Genomic DNA, 15363 nt, shown 5'->3' on the forward strand with positions numbered 1-15363 from the left:
TGCCCAGCCAGCCTCAACCAAGACAAATTCATTTGGGGTGGTTAATGTGTTACTGAATTTGAGCTTCAAGTCCGGCACCTGCTTCCTTATCTGTAAGTGCTTCCTGTTGTGGTTTAATTTTTGTGACAGTCTGGAGCATTGTGCCATACTTGTAACTATTCTCTGACCCTGCTTCGAGGGTCAGAGCAGGGTCAGAGAATAGTTGCAAGAAGACAACGAACTCTGAAGGCGACGCTCAGGAAGCACTTACAGGGTCACAGCAGGTGCCCAAGTTGAAGTTAATTTCTTTGTAACCATTTTGTAAATGGTTACAAAGAAATTAGCTTCAACTTGGGCACCTGCTGTAACCCTGTAAGTGCTGCATGTACTTCAGTTTTTGAAAATCCGTCCCGCTCGTGAGTTCGTGGATTTTTCTTCAATTTTGCGAGATTCGCTGATCGCGAAATTGCAGAAAATCCGCAAATTCCGCGAGCGGAACAAATTTTGCGCCCATACTTACTACAAACATACAGCTCCTAAGCAACACTGTAGGGTGGGAGGGGGACTTTGTGCTGGGTAAAAGGCCAGGACGCTTCATGCTGCGAAAGAGAAGTATCTAAAATCTTGCAAAAAGAAGGCGAGTGGTAGTGTCCTTTCCCTGGTTTTCCATCTCCCAGCCCTCCAAGAAGAAGCAAGAAAAATTCACATTTCAGAGCATTTATTTACCTTCAATGGTACAAAAACATTTTCCCAAAGATTTGCATTATTTGGTCCTTCAGAGATGGACATTTAAGAGGTAATGTGTTCTCAGACTATCTGTTAGTTGTCCTAGTTTACAAAAGTTACTAAGAGCTGAACTACTTTGCTTCCCAAAGACCTACACAAACGCTCACCCCTGGAGAGCTCCATGCAAGTCCCTAGAGAACTGAAACCTGAGTGGGTTAGACCAGTGCTGGTGAAGGAACCCTCAGCCTAGGTGCAGGCGGCTACAGGGTGCTTTGTCACCCAACACTTGGGAGTAAAGGCTACTTCTAGTTGGGTGCAAGGGGCAGATGGGCAGTAGAAGTGCATCTTTAGAGGTGGCCAGCCCCCCACCAGTGATCATCTCTGACTGGGGATCACTGTTTGCCATTCCCGTTCAAGGGGCGCGCCTTGCGGGCATCCGACTCCAGGAAGGCCTTGAGGTTGGGTCGTGCAGAGAGGCGCTCAACGTATGCGTGGAGGAGGGGGAAGTCCTTCAGGCAGTCTGGAGCGAGCACCAGGTGTGCGAGCAGGATGTCCAGGAGAACATAGTCCGCGTACGAGATCTAAGGGAGAGAGAAGGCAGAGTTAGAGGCAAGATCCTGGAAGAGATGGAGGTCAACCACCACAAGAGACGAGCCACTTACCTTGTTTCCAACAATGAACCCTTTCCCGCCGTGATTCTGGGACAGGAGACACTCAAAGGGTTGAAGATCTTTAGGCAGGTTTTCAATGTATGGAGCCTTTCCATCCTCCTGTGGGAGGGGGAAAAACACTGACTTAGTCATCAAGATCCCTGGTCATTTAAAGACTGGGGTTGAACGGCAGTCAACATCTTCAAACCAACATTCCTTCCGATTGAGGCTCAGAGTGACGTCAAAGAAACGAGATCACGCAACACAACCACCCAATCTGATCAGACTTACAAGAGCAGGTGGGCAAGGGGCCCAGAGTGGAACCCACCAATCAGCGTCTGTTTATAGATCTCCACAGGTGGGAGCTTCATTAGAAACAAGCATCAGTAAAATACTAGCTTCATTAACTTGCTGGTTTCAAAACAGCACTAAAATGACATTCACCAATACTGTGGAAGCCCTGAAAAACTGACACACAAACGTCGTAAATCAATGGACATACCACAACTTGTCACTGAATATTTATTGTTTGAAGAGGTTTACCAGGAGATTTCTCGCAGAAAGTCTTGCCACAGACAGATTAAACTGTTACATGCAGCTCAGGATAGACAATGTGGCTTCATTGGAAGGGTTTATTGAGAAAAAAAAATGACAATTTTGGGGCATATTACCAAGCAATAGCGATAATTATCGCTATTGCTTGGTTAGAGACAAAAATTTACCGCTGAGCTGCGGCGATTTTTATCGCAGATAAACCTTGGTATTACCAAGGTTTATCTCCTAAGCGATAAAAATCGGCCGCAATGCATGAATATCGCTGAAAAGTGAGCGAGATTCATGCATTACCGAGCTAATGCTCTTAGCCATGTTATCCACCTCCCATTGGATAGCATGGCTAAGAACTGCTCAGGGCAGGTGTTAGCTTTTGGAGATATTCGCGCTTAGCGCAAATATCTCCATAAGTTGGTAATAGGAGATAGCGATGTTAGCGACTGTTTCCAGTCTCTAACATCTTGGCACGCCCACTTTGCATGTCATTAGTGATAAATATCACTGACATGCAAAGTGGGACCCAAGATGGTCGCTATCTCCTATTAGCTGTCGCTAACTGGTGTTAGCGACAGCTAGGTAATAGTGAGATACTTTTATCTCCGCTTTCTTGGCTTTTAAAGCCAAAAAAGCGGAGATAAACCCCCTTGATAATATGCACCTTTGTTTTTCCTGCTAGAGCTCAATCACTGTTCTAGCGGAATGCAGCCCAAGGCCAACCAGAGTTGCTTCTTTTTTGGTGCAGAGCAAAAACAATTGTAAAAAGTAACATAAAATGACAGGCTTCTATAAAGACCCCAGCCAGAGAGCAGCAATGACTTATTGAATCAATTTATACTGTTGTAAATAATCATGCACCATTGGTATATAAGCGCTATAATTTTCATTCAGCTGTTTTGGCTTTAATGGGTGGCCCAACTGCCCAACACAAAGGCAATACATGTATCGATCTGGATGAAAGGCCGAGTAGTCCCCACCAGGATCCGTTTCTGTGACCACAAAGTAACAAATCAATCTAACAGGCACATTAGCCTGCAGAAATAGGTTACGGATGGCGCATGTTCTAGAAAAAGAAAACAAATATGGAAGAAAAAGAAACTTTAAATATGAAGTAGTCTGAGAGCACCCTTTAAAGGACTGATACGTCACTGTGAAGATCGTCATAACCCTCTGCGTAACATGATCAGCCCTGGATGCCTTAATGAAAGGATCAGATCTTGCAGATGATCTCAAACTTCAGAAGGATGAGGAGACAACGCAGCCCTGCAGATTTTACTGAAATAATGATCAGATCTGCAGACTGTGTGTGTGCTCTTGTACTGTGCCATAAAGGTATTGTAACAACATGACTACTGTGAAGTCAGTGGCAGGCTGACCCCAAAAACAAGCATCCTAAAACCGTATGTCATTCCGTCCATCAATTGTTTCTTTTGCATTCGTCACCCTGAGGGGGGGGGGGGGGGGTATGCCCAGATGTGGGTCCTGCGCTCACCAAACCACTGGAGTCCAGCTATCCTGGCTGATGAGGGATGATGCCCTGAAACCGGTCCTCGGAAGCTTGTTTCCGGTCCAGAGAAGGCATGGCTTGGCAGTTCGGGCTGGATTGTTCCCATGAGGCACAGGGTCAGACTGATTTGCATATGGCCAGGTCTTAGCTGGGTTGGGGTGGTGAGCAAAAGAATGATGGATTTAACACGGATCCTTGTGATTGGGGGTGAATGTTTGCATTTTCCAGCATTCCGTCCATCAATTGTTTTTTGCAAGATGAATTGTGACCGGACAATTCCGGTCAGTTCATCCATGGTAAGGTTACCCTACATTTACGTTAATACATCTATAATAAGAACAAGCATTGGCACGTTTGACGGCCAGGAGCAAGTGGTAACAGTGATTCCGTTTACCAGTTACACCAAGGTTACCGTGGTCTGTCCCGTCCACATGCCTGCCACTCTCTGCCACACAGGCTTTTAACTACAGTTTGGGACTAGGGGGTATATTATCAAGGGGTTTATCTCCGCTTTTTTGGCTTTAAAAGCCAAGAAAGCGGAGATAAAATTATCTCCCTATTACCTAGCTGTCGCTAACACCAGTTAGTGACAGCTAATAGGAGATAGCGACCATCTTGGGCCCCGCTTTGCATGTCAGTGATATTTATCACTAATGACATGCAAAGTGGGCGTGCCAAGATGTTAGCGACTGGAAACAGTCGCTAACATCGCTATCTCCTATTACCAACTTGGAGATATTCGCGCTAAGCGCGAATATCTCCAAAAGCTAACACCTGCCCTGAGCAGTTCTTCACCATGTTATCCAATGGGAGGTGGATAACATGGCTAAGAGCATTTGCTCGATAATGCATGAATATCGCTGACTTTTCAGCGATATTCATGCATTGCGGCCGTTTTTTATCGCATTTGCGATAAACCTTGCTAATAGCAAGGTTTATCTGCGATAAAAATCGCCGATGTGCGGCGATAATTTTTGTCTCTAAACAAGTTAGAGACAAAAATTATCGCTAGTTGTTGGTAATATGCCCCTAGGTCCGCTTACAAGATAAACCCTGGCCTTTCCTGGAGCGGACACTCCTAGAAACGGAACGATTCTTTGCTTGAAAGATGCCAGGACCTGATGGAGGCGATACTCGACGCCCGATTGGCTGTTGCATTATGGTTAAAGTGACTTCCAGTCTATCCTCTGCAGATGGTTTGGGACCTATTTTTGGGTTCACTTAAACATTACTCATTAATACTGCTCTAAAGTTAAATGTAAGCCTATCAAAGGCTGCTCGGAGTCTGCCCTGAAACTATTAACCCCTTCAGTGCTGATGACGGATGGGGGCCGTCATGAACACAGGCGCAGAATCGTGGCCGCGCCCAAGGGGTTAAAGGTTTGTTGCAGTTTTATAGCGCAAACTCGACACGGAGGCCCCCGAGCTTTACATGAGCACCAGCTGCCTTACAGACGGCACGGGGAGATGAAGTGATGTGCCCAGGATCACAGGATCAAGTAACAGAAAAGCGCCAGCGCCAGTCCTTCCCAAACACTTACCAGTGCATTGAACCAAACAATGTCACGCCAACCTCTTTTTCTGTTGGATTTAATCTCAAAAGAATTTCTTTTAAATTGACAAATTATCAAAAACACCATCAAATACAAACAGCCTTTAGCTCTATATTTACATTTCTAATGCCCAACTTTCTATTTTCCTCACATTTGCACACACACACATTTGATTGAACTTACGTGCATCCTCCGTACTCCATTCACGCAACCAGATTCACTACCTCAGTCATCCATACATTCATACTCCTACCTAACACAAGCCTGAAAAACATTCACTTGTATTCACAAAACATATACTTAGTCTGACATGAAACACAAAAGGCAAAGGCCATCAAAGGAATGAATTTAGCCAAATCCAAAACATTTATATTAGGGTGGCCACATTTATGGTGGAAGTTAAATCATATATACAGGACACCACTGATTTTCTTGATAAACTTGAAAAAATGGATTTTTAGGAAAGCAAACACTATTTAGTGACTATGGATGTGGTATCGCTCTACACCCAGATTCCCCAGGATGAAGATTTGGTGGTTTTAGCCTCATTCCTGGAAACTAGACCAAAACCAATCAAAATTTCGACAGAACTGATCATGGAGCTGGCAAGCTTCGCCTTGAAAAAGAATTACTTTAATTTGAAAGATGAATTCTTCTGTCAGGTAAAGGGAGTAGGCGTGTCTAGTCGCCCCAGAGCTAGCGGTTCTCTTTATGTCAAAATATGAGGACAAATTTGTGTATAATAACAACCCCTTTTCACAGTGGATTGGAAGTTGGGTCAAGTATATCGATGATATTATTATGGTATGGACAGGAGATGAAGAACAACTACACGCCTTCCACGATTGACTAAACAATAAAACATCTGATATCAAGCTGAGCATGAATGGATGTATGACGGTACAACGCGTACCATTACAACGCGTCCCTTTACGACGCAGTTTTAACAACGCAAGTCGTTACAACGACTTTCGTTGGGGGGGGCGCTAATAGTGAATACTTTAATTTACTATTCCAACACCAGTCCCCGTGGATAGTAGGGAAGGTGTTGGATAGTAAATTAAACTATCCCCTATCCTAGAGCGCACTCCAGCGAAGGTCGTTGTAACGACTTTCGTTGTTAAAGCTGCGTCGTAACGGTGCCGCGTTGTACCAGTTACGTTGTAAAGGATGTTACCCGCATGAATCATTCTAACCAAAAAATGGCACTCTTGGACGTCGAAGTGTATGTAACAGAAGGAAAGCTTGCGACAACATTATACAAGAAAAAAACAGATGGGAATAAAGCTCTCCATTTCACTAGCAGTCACCCGAGAAGCCTCAAAGAGAACCTGCCCTTCAGGCAATTCCTCCGGATAAGACGGAATTGTTCATTCAAGGATGAATACTTATCCCATCAAACAATTTAAATGCTAAACCTCTTATCCGTGGATACCCGAAGAAGCTCCTCAAAAAAGCAATGAAGAGAGAGTGGTGAACACCACGCGACAGTCTACTAGAGAGAAATGCCAAATCAACAACTGAAAGGATCGTCTGTGTATCAACCTTCTGTCCTAAGTCAAACTGGTTGAAGAAGATAATCCACCAAAATTGGCATCTGGTGAAATATCTAGACAAGTGTGGCTCAATGGTTAGAGCGGCAGACCCTGATGCAGAGTTCTGGCCCGGGACCAGTGTTCAATTCCTACCTCGGCGGGTCTTGGGCTTGATTTCCTCGGACCTGATAATTCTCGCCTCAGTGCCTATTCTAATCATGGGCCCCATGCTGCAACTCTGGGCAATAGCTTGCTTAACCTCCACACCGGCCCCAACAGCACTAGGATGCCTGGCTTCAACCTGGGGGTGCCCAGGAGTGGACACTTCACAGGGAAAGCCAGGAAGGGTTCTACAGCGGTATGAGTAATAGCGCCAGGAAACCGCTTGGTGGCAGTGCACTCTACAAATACCTTGACATTTACATTTACATTACATTGACTGACCCTCCGCTGTTTGCATTAAAAAAGGACGGAAGCATCGCAATTCAGATAGTGCGAGCAGCTTTACCTAAACCAAAAGGGTTCACCCTCAGGGACCACATGGGACTACCTCCAATCGAGGGCCATCATAAATGCGGCATTTGCTGCATTCCTATGGGCCTTTGGGCCCATAGGAATGAATGGGGAGTTATTCCTTATTTGCGATTAGCAATTTGCTAATCGCAAATAAGGAAGATGTAGGAATCGCAATATTTTTTGCAATTCCTACACGAATTCCGTTTTGCAAGTCCTTAACAGCGATTCCTTATGAATCACTATTACAGACTCGCAAAACGGGACTTTGATGAATCTAGCTGTTAGATACAAAATTACTAAGAAGAGAAGCTATGCTTATTATAAAATTCAACACAGCATTGAAAGGGTTAAATGAGCTCTCAGATTTATAAACTTTAAGACTCCTCTGTACGCTCGCCATCCACTAGACGTAATGCAGTTGCCCCCTTCCCTTGCTGTATGGGCACGTGTCAATAAAGAACTGCCAAACCATTTTTCCTTTAAAGATCTCAGTTTTATAAGATCAAGGGCTGAGTCCTCCCATCCATCCCCCCCAACAAAAAATAAAAAATAAAATGTTGAGGGTTCATTTTGCTCAGGCTGCTAACAAACGAAGGAAGCAAACAGATGCACTTTGACATCTTGGTGCGTTTGTTTTTGCAGCGGCGGGATTAGGGATGACATCGAACCAACCAATCAACATCTATTGACTACATTTCCCAGAATCCTGAGGGACCGGCACGTCCTAGGTCTGACGTATTAAGCCGATGTCGATGCGCGGGGACGGAAACTAATTCTATCCGTAACGAGCAACTCAGACTCCACTGCTAGTGGACCGGATTGACTCAACCAAAGGTAAGCGTCCTAGTGAGTCTTAGAGCGAGCAAGTCAGAACAAGAGGGAGCAGACAATGCGAGCGCTCAAGGAAGGTTGAAACAACGCGATCTTGCTGCTCACTGAAAGCGCTGGCATTGTTGTTTGTATCAACAGGGTGCCGAATGTTCCAACCCGCACTGGAAAATAAGAAGTGCTCAGACAAGCGGACACCGCATCAGGCACGCCGAGACCCACAAGGAAGCTAAAACAGAATGTTGCCGCTCATTAACCTCCTGGCTGCTGCCGGAATTCTGCACCTGTGCGGCACATTCCGATCGCGGGTGTGGTCATGACGGCTCCCGGCCGTCATCAGCACACGCCCACCGTAACTCATGACGGCTGGGAGCCGTCATCAGCACCGAACGGGTTAAAGCACAGTCATTGTTGTTTGTATCAACAGGGTGCCGAATGTTCCAACCCGCACCGGAAAATAAGAAGTGCTTAAACAAGCGGACACCGCATCAGGTACGCCGAGCCCCACAAGGAAGTTAAAACAACACAATGTTGCCGCTCATTAAAGCACGCTCATTGTTGTTTTTACTAATAGGGTGCTGAATGTTTTAACCCATACTCGAAATTAAGAAGTGTTTAAACAAGCAGACACCGATTCAGGTATCTAGAACCCACATGCCTCGAAACCGCTTTTAAGCATATTTTCAACAAAATGCCCATGATTAATGGACCCTTTCAATTTTCCAGAGAAGGCACACCAAGATCAATAAGCAATACCCTGGGTGCACACCACTCCCACTCAAGTCCCAAGTAAGAATCTTCAATTTTCTTGAAATGACGATGATAATGTTCGCAGTTTGACCTCATATGACTGTGACAGATGCTTCCTTGTTGTTACATATGGAAGTGCATTGGGAACCAATATCATTGTTTGTGAAGTGTGTTGATCAAGGTAGGAGTCATTGAAAGATAGGGGCCACTAATGGGTATGACAAAGCTCTATGTTTATGTTTTTCAGCTATTCTGGTCCTGATGAGCTCCCATACGGGGAGGGACTCGAATCGCGTAGACCGCGGCGTCTAGGCCAATCTAATATAAATGTTGTAAATGTTTTGAATTTGGCTATATTCATTACTTTGATGGCCTTTGCCTTTTGTGTTTTGTGTCAGATTAAGTAAATGTTTTGTGAATACATGTGAATGTTTTTCAGGCTTGTGTTAGGTAGGAGTATGAATGTATGAATGACTGAGGTAGTGAATCTGGTTGCGTGAATGGAGTACGGAGGATGCACGTAAGTTCAATTAAATATGTATGTGTGTACAAATGTGAGAAAATGGAAAGTTGGGCATTAGAAATTTAAATATAGAGCTATCAGCGGTTTGTATTTGATGGTGTTTTTGATAAGTTGGCAATTTAAAAGAAATTCTTTTGAGATTAAATCCAACGGAAAAAGAGGTTGGCGTGACATTGTTTTGTTCAATGCACTGGTAAGTGTTTGGGAAGGTTGTAGCAGCACTCGCGCTTTTGTGTTATTGGATGTTATAAGGCTCGGCCTTGCTGCGCTTGAGCCAAACCCTGTGTTGGTCTTAGGGACAGAAGCACAGGATGCCGAGTGTCCTCACTGAGACTTGAACCCGGTTCCCCAGCTCCGAGTTCGACCGCTCTAGCCCTTAGGCCACATTTGTTTTAGTAAAAGCTCTTGGCTGAACATTAGCAGAAAAGTTATACAAATGACAAAGCAATAAGTGAAGGCCCCTCTAAATGAAGGGGGGGGGTCTATGGTGGTCTTCATGGGTGAGGGTAATAGTGGTTTGATTGCGGAGAAGCTGTGCTTTATTTTTAGGTGTATACTTTACATTATGTACACGGGGCTCTTAGCTCTGACCCTGCTCGCAGGCAGGTCGCTCCCCATGCCACCACACGGCCCCCAGCTGCCTCGGGCGTGCTCCCTGCTGCCCGCCTGTTTTACTGCCGTTTCCCGCTCCTTCCCGCCGCTGTGCCCCTGTGACCCCGCCCCCGTGCTCCCCATTGGCCACCCGTTCCTGCCTCCCAGCTGCTCCTCCCTCCCTATCCCCCTCTTATGGAGGCCGCGCAGCAGATGCGCGCAACGCTGGCGCGCTGAACGTGCCTGGACCGCACCCAGTGCCAGAAACCATGGACCCCGTGAACGCCACAACACCAGACTCCGCTACAATGCCAGCACCCTCCACGCACTCAACACCGGCTGAAACCACACCTCTTTCCAAGCCGCCCCGAAACGTACTCACGGACCTTTCTCCTGCCACACCAGCAGCTTCACCAGCGACAGAACCACCAAACGTCCAAGGACTGGACCCAACCACCTCCACTGCATACTCCTCAACACCCGCTCCGCATGCAAACACGCCTTTGAGCTCTGGGATCTGCTCGACATCTCCGCCCCAGATATGGCCTTCCTTACCGAGACCTGGTGGAACGACTCCTCGGCGCCCGACATTGCCATAGCCATCCCGGACAGCTACAAGATCACCCGTAGGGATCGCACCAACGGAACCGGAGGAGGAATAGCCATCGTCCACAAGTCTACCCTCAAGGTCGCCACCCATGCAGACGACACCCTCAACACCGCCAAACACCTGTACTTCCGGATCCACACCGACCCCAACACCACCCTCAGAGGAACACTCATCTACATACCCCCCCGGACCACGAGCTCAATTCAGCAACCCCATCGCTGACCTCGCCAGCACCCACAAACTCACCTCCTCGGACTACATCCTCCTCGGGGACCTGAATTTCCACCTCGAGAACAACGACAACGTCAATTCCGCCACCCTGACCGACAACCTCGTCAACCTCGGCCTCAGACAACTCGTCACAACAACCACCCACTCACGCCACTGGCCACACGCTGGACCCCGCCCCCGTCTTCTCCACAGGCACCCATGTCGCCTTTGACCACACCACCGAACTCCACTGGACCGACCACTGCTACATCCATTTCACAATGAATAAACCAACCAAGCACCACCGCACCCAACAGCTACCTCGCCGCTGCTGGAGCAAAGTCACCGAAGACCAGCTGATCACCACCCACTTCCAAAACCCACGCACCGACCCCACCAACCCAGACACCACAGCTCGCAACCTTAGACAGTGGATCAACGACTGCGCCAACACCCTCACCCCACTCAAGAAACCCTCCAACAACCACGCCAGCAAGAAAGCCACCTGGTACAGCGACGAGCTGCATACCTCCAAACGCGCATGCCGGAAACTGGAGAAGATATGGCTCCACGAACGCACACCGGACAACCATGCAGCCCACAAGGATGCCACCCGCAGATATCACCACCTTATCAGATTAGCCAAGAGATCCTCCTTCAAAGACCGCTTGGATAACAACGCACACGACAGAAAGAGCTATTCAACATCGTAAAGGAACTCTCCGACGCCAGCGCCAACACCAATGACATACCGCCCTCACAAGAAATGTGACCATGACCACCACGACTACGCCAGACCCCACGTCGCCTGTGAACACCACCAGAGCCAACCGCCTGACCTCCTGGTCCCACGTCAACGAGACACGCAAGGTCATGAACTCCATCCACTCAGGCTCTCCGTCAGACCCATGCCCACACCACGTATTCAACAAAGCAGAATGCTACCATCTCACCCCAACTACGGAAGGTCATCAACACACAAACATATTTGATTGAACTTATGTACATCCTCCATACTCCATACTCCTTCAAAACAGCTACATTCACGGAAAGCTGGAAACACGCCGAAATCAACGCCCTCCTCAAGAAGCCCAAGGCGGACCCCAAGGCCCTCAAGAACTTCTGGCCCATCTCCCTGCTCCCGCTCCCAGTGAAGGTCAGCGAGAAAATCATCAACATGCAACTGGCCCGCCACCTGGAAGACAACAACATCTTGGATCCGTCCCAGTCCGGGTTCAGATGAAAACACAGCACGGAGACAGCCCTCATCACCGACACAGACGACATCAGGCGCCAATTAGACAACGGCGAAACATCAGCCCTCATCCTCCTGGACCTGTCCACCGCCTTTGACACGGTCTGCCATCGCACTCTAAAGACACGCCTCCTAGAAGCCGGAATCCAAGAGAAGGCCCTTGACTGGACCACATCCTTCATCTCCGGCAGAACGCAGAGCGTCCACCTCCCACCCTTCCGATCTGAGGCCACCGACATCATCTGCGGCGTCCCCCAGGGCTCATCCCTCAGCCCGACGCTGTTCAACGTCTACATGGCCCCCCTCACACAAGTGGCCCGCCAACACGACCTCAACATCATGTCCTACGCCGACGACACCCAGCTCATCCTCTCCCTCACCAAGGACCCACACACCCCCAAAACCAATCTCCATGAGGGAATGAAGGCCGTCGCCGATTGACTGAGGAACAGCCATCTGAAGCTGAACTCAGACAAGACGGAGGTCCTCACCCACGGACCCACCCCCTCAGCCTGGGATGATTCCTGGTGGCCGACCACACTGGGAACAGCACCGACACCCACCGACCATACACGCAACCTAGGATACATCCTCGACTCCTCCCTCTCCATGTCCAAACAGGTCAACACTGTCTCCTCCTCCTGCTACAACATCCTCCGCATGCTCCGCAGGATCTACAAGTGGATCCAGACCGAAACAAGAAGAACGGTGACACAGGCCCTCATCAGCAGCAGTCTGGACGACGGCAACGCTCTCTACGCAGGAATCCCAGCCAAACACCTACGATGACTACAACGCATCCAAAACGCCTCCGCCCGACTGATCGTCAATGTCCCCCGCCGGAGCCACATCACCCGGCCCCCACCTGAGACATACACTGGCTCCCTATCAACAAGAGGATCACCATCAAGCTCCTCACCCACGCACACAAAGCACTCCACAACGCCGGACCAGCCTACCTGAACAGCAGACTCAGCTTCTACACCCCCACCCATCAGCTCCGCTCCGCCAGCCTCGCCCTCTCCGCTGTCCCCCGCATCCAACAAACAACCTCCGGTGGCAGATCCTTCTCCTACCTCGCCGACAAGACCTGGAACACCCTCCCTACCCACATACGGCAGACCCAAGACCTACTCGCCTTCAGAAGACTCCTCAAGACCTGGAACACCCTCCCCATCCACCTACGGCAGACCCAAGACCTACTCGCCTTCAGAAGACTCCTAAAGACCTGGCTCTTCGAGCAGTAGCAGCAACCCCCCTTCCCTCAGCGCCTTGAGACCCTCACGGGTAAGTAGCATGCCTTACAAGTACTCTGATTGATTGATTGATTGATTGTGTTCGCTTTGAGAAAAACCCAAGTCAAGAATCTCTAGAGGAGATTCAGTTCCTTTGGAGTACCACATAAGCCAAGCATTGGCAAAAGCAACACTCCTGGCTTTACTGGACCAATGCATGTAGAGACAGACATTCACATATGTTAACAAGGTAAGGTATAAACTGCACTTGTGCACACAGCACTTTAAACTGGTTATGAATAGAAAAATACATGAAGAGAATAAAAATGGCCGGAGGGAAGAGCGCCTCTTTCCATGACTGACACCTCCACCTCTGGAGGGGCCAGCGTCAGAGCTGTGAAAACTCCATCAAGAGTCTTTACAGAGAAGGCTGTCCTGCAGCAGGACAAATGCAGAGAGGACAATACTGCAGCCAGAGTGGGTCGAAGAAGGGGAGGAGGTTAGTGGGGGGGGGGGAGTGAGCCCCGGAATAACCGGTTCACCAAAAGGGTGGAACAAGATGCATTCTTGGAGCTGAAGCAGACAGACTATCAAGGACCAAGAGTTGGCTGAAGGGACTTAACGACCAGGCGCCATTTTATAAGAGCCGCGTGTCAAGTCCCCGGAGCCAAGTGCACGGAGGGAGACCGCAGGCAGGAGAGGTGGTAGCGAGCACTCACGTAGTTCCGGTAGATCATTATGATGTACTTCATGCGCAGGTCTTCCACGCCATCGGCGACCATGTCCATGTTGGCGGCTTCATGGTTGTCCTTTCCGTAGAGATCTGGAGAAGAGGGCGTGATCAGGTTAGATGCAGGCATGGTGTGCTTCCCCTATCTTTATACACATGCACTCTGCCTGCTTCCCCCCCCCCCCCATTCCCTGCATATTGGGGTCTTGTCCCACAGAGCAGTTAGTCCCCAGGAAGGTCCAGCTTCAATTGATCAGAAGTCACAAGCTCCTGAACATGAAGCTGGTCCCATACACTTACACCCCAAATCCTCACCAGTCATGGACCTTACATGCATGTTCACAGCCTCTTCCCACACATCCTCACCAGTCATGGGCCTTACATACATGCATGTTCACAACCTCTTTCTACACAACCCACCAGACATTACATGCATGTTCACAGCCTCTTCCCACACATCCTCACCAGTCATGGGCCTTACATACATGCATGTTCACAGCCTCTTTCCACACTCCACCATTAATGAACCTTACATGCATGTTCACAGCCTCTTTCCACACTCTCCACTAGACACGGACCTTACATGCATGTTCACAGGCTCTTTCACAGTCCACCAGACATGGATGTACACCGCCTCTTTCCATATTCAGACATGGACCTTACATGCATGTTCACAGGCTCTTTCCACATTCAGACATGGACCATACATGCATGTTCACAGGTCCTTTCCACACCAGACATGGACCTTACATGCACGTTCACAGCCTCTTTCACACTCCAGGCATGGACCTTACATGCATGTTCACAGCCTCTTTCACACTCCACCAGGCATGGACCTTACATGCATGTTCACAGCCTCTTTCACAGTCCACCAGACATGGACCTTACACGCACGTACACAGGCCCTTTCCACACTCTCCACCAGACATGGACCGTACATGCATGTTCACAGCCTCTTTCACAGTCCACCAGACATGGACCGTACATGCATGTTCACAGGCCCTTTCCACACTCCCCACCAGACATGGACATTACATGCATGTTCACAGGCCCTTTCCACACTCCCCACTAGTCATGGACCTTACATGCATGTTCACAGGCTCTTTCTACATTCCGACATGGACTGTACATGCATGTTCACAGGCTCTTTCCACACTCCCCACCAGACATGGACCTTACTGTGAGAAGTTAGCCTGGCATATGATGTCCACTATTCTAGTAGACACCTTGCACCAGTCTAAACGACCCTTATTGATGGTGGTTGTAAAGTCAACCTTATAGACCAGCTATCCTAGTGGTAGCATGGACCAGCAGTCTTAGGCTAAAACTTGAGAGCATGTGAAGCAAGCTGTTTTACCATATATAATCCCTTGAATACCAAATGAAAGGACACCACACAAGGTATATATCAAATATATCTGTATTTATTACTAACACAACCCCTCTGCACTCTTTATGAGGTCAAAGTTCGAGATACGTTACAAGTTACTCATTAAGCATACTAGAAGTTCCACAAATACAATTCTGCCCTAGGGGCCTCACAAACCATATACTAAGTAAGTGGTATAAGAACCACTTCAGGAATAGTGAATAGGTCTAGGGCCTAGGGGATCGCT

The 15363-nt window shown here is 48.3% G+C and overlaps 1 protein-coding gene across 2 annotated transcripts in view; it reads right to left on the bottom strand.

Annotated features, from left to right (window-relative positions):
* Positions 1-680: 680 nt before the first annotated feature.
* The window catches only part of LOC144810789 (glutathione S-transferase P 1-like), a 40270-nt gene continuing 25587 nt past the window's right edge, over positions 681-15363 (bottom strand). For both annotated transcript variants that reach the window (XM_078673823.1, XM_078673816.1), the window contains 3 exons: positions 13737-13840; positions 1368-1475; positions 681-1286 (listed from right to left, as the gene is read on the bottom strand). In XM_078673823.1, coding sequence (XP_078529949.1) covers positions 1098-1286; positions 1368-1475; positions 13737-13840 — 401 coding nt within the window. In that variant the 3' untranslated portion in view covers positions 681-1097. The remainder of the gene's footprint in view (positions 1287-1367; positions 1476-13736; positions 13841-15363) is intronic.

The sequence above is a fragment of the Lissotriton helveticus genome, chromosome 1_1 (genome assembly GCF_964261635.1).
Source record: "Lissotriton helveticus chromosome 1_1, aLisHel1.1, whole genome shotgun sequence".
Classification (NCBI taxonomy): domain Eukaryota; kingdom Metazoa; phylum Chordata; class Amphibia; order Caudata; family Salamandridae; genus Lissotriton; species Lissotriton helveticus.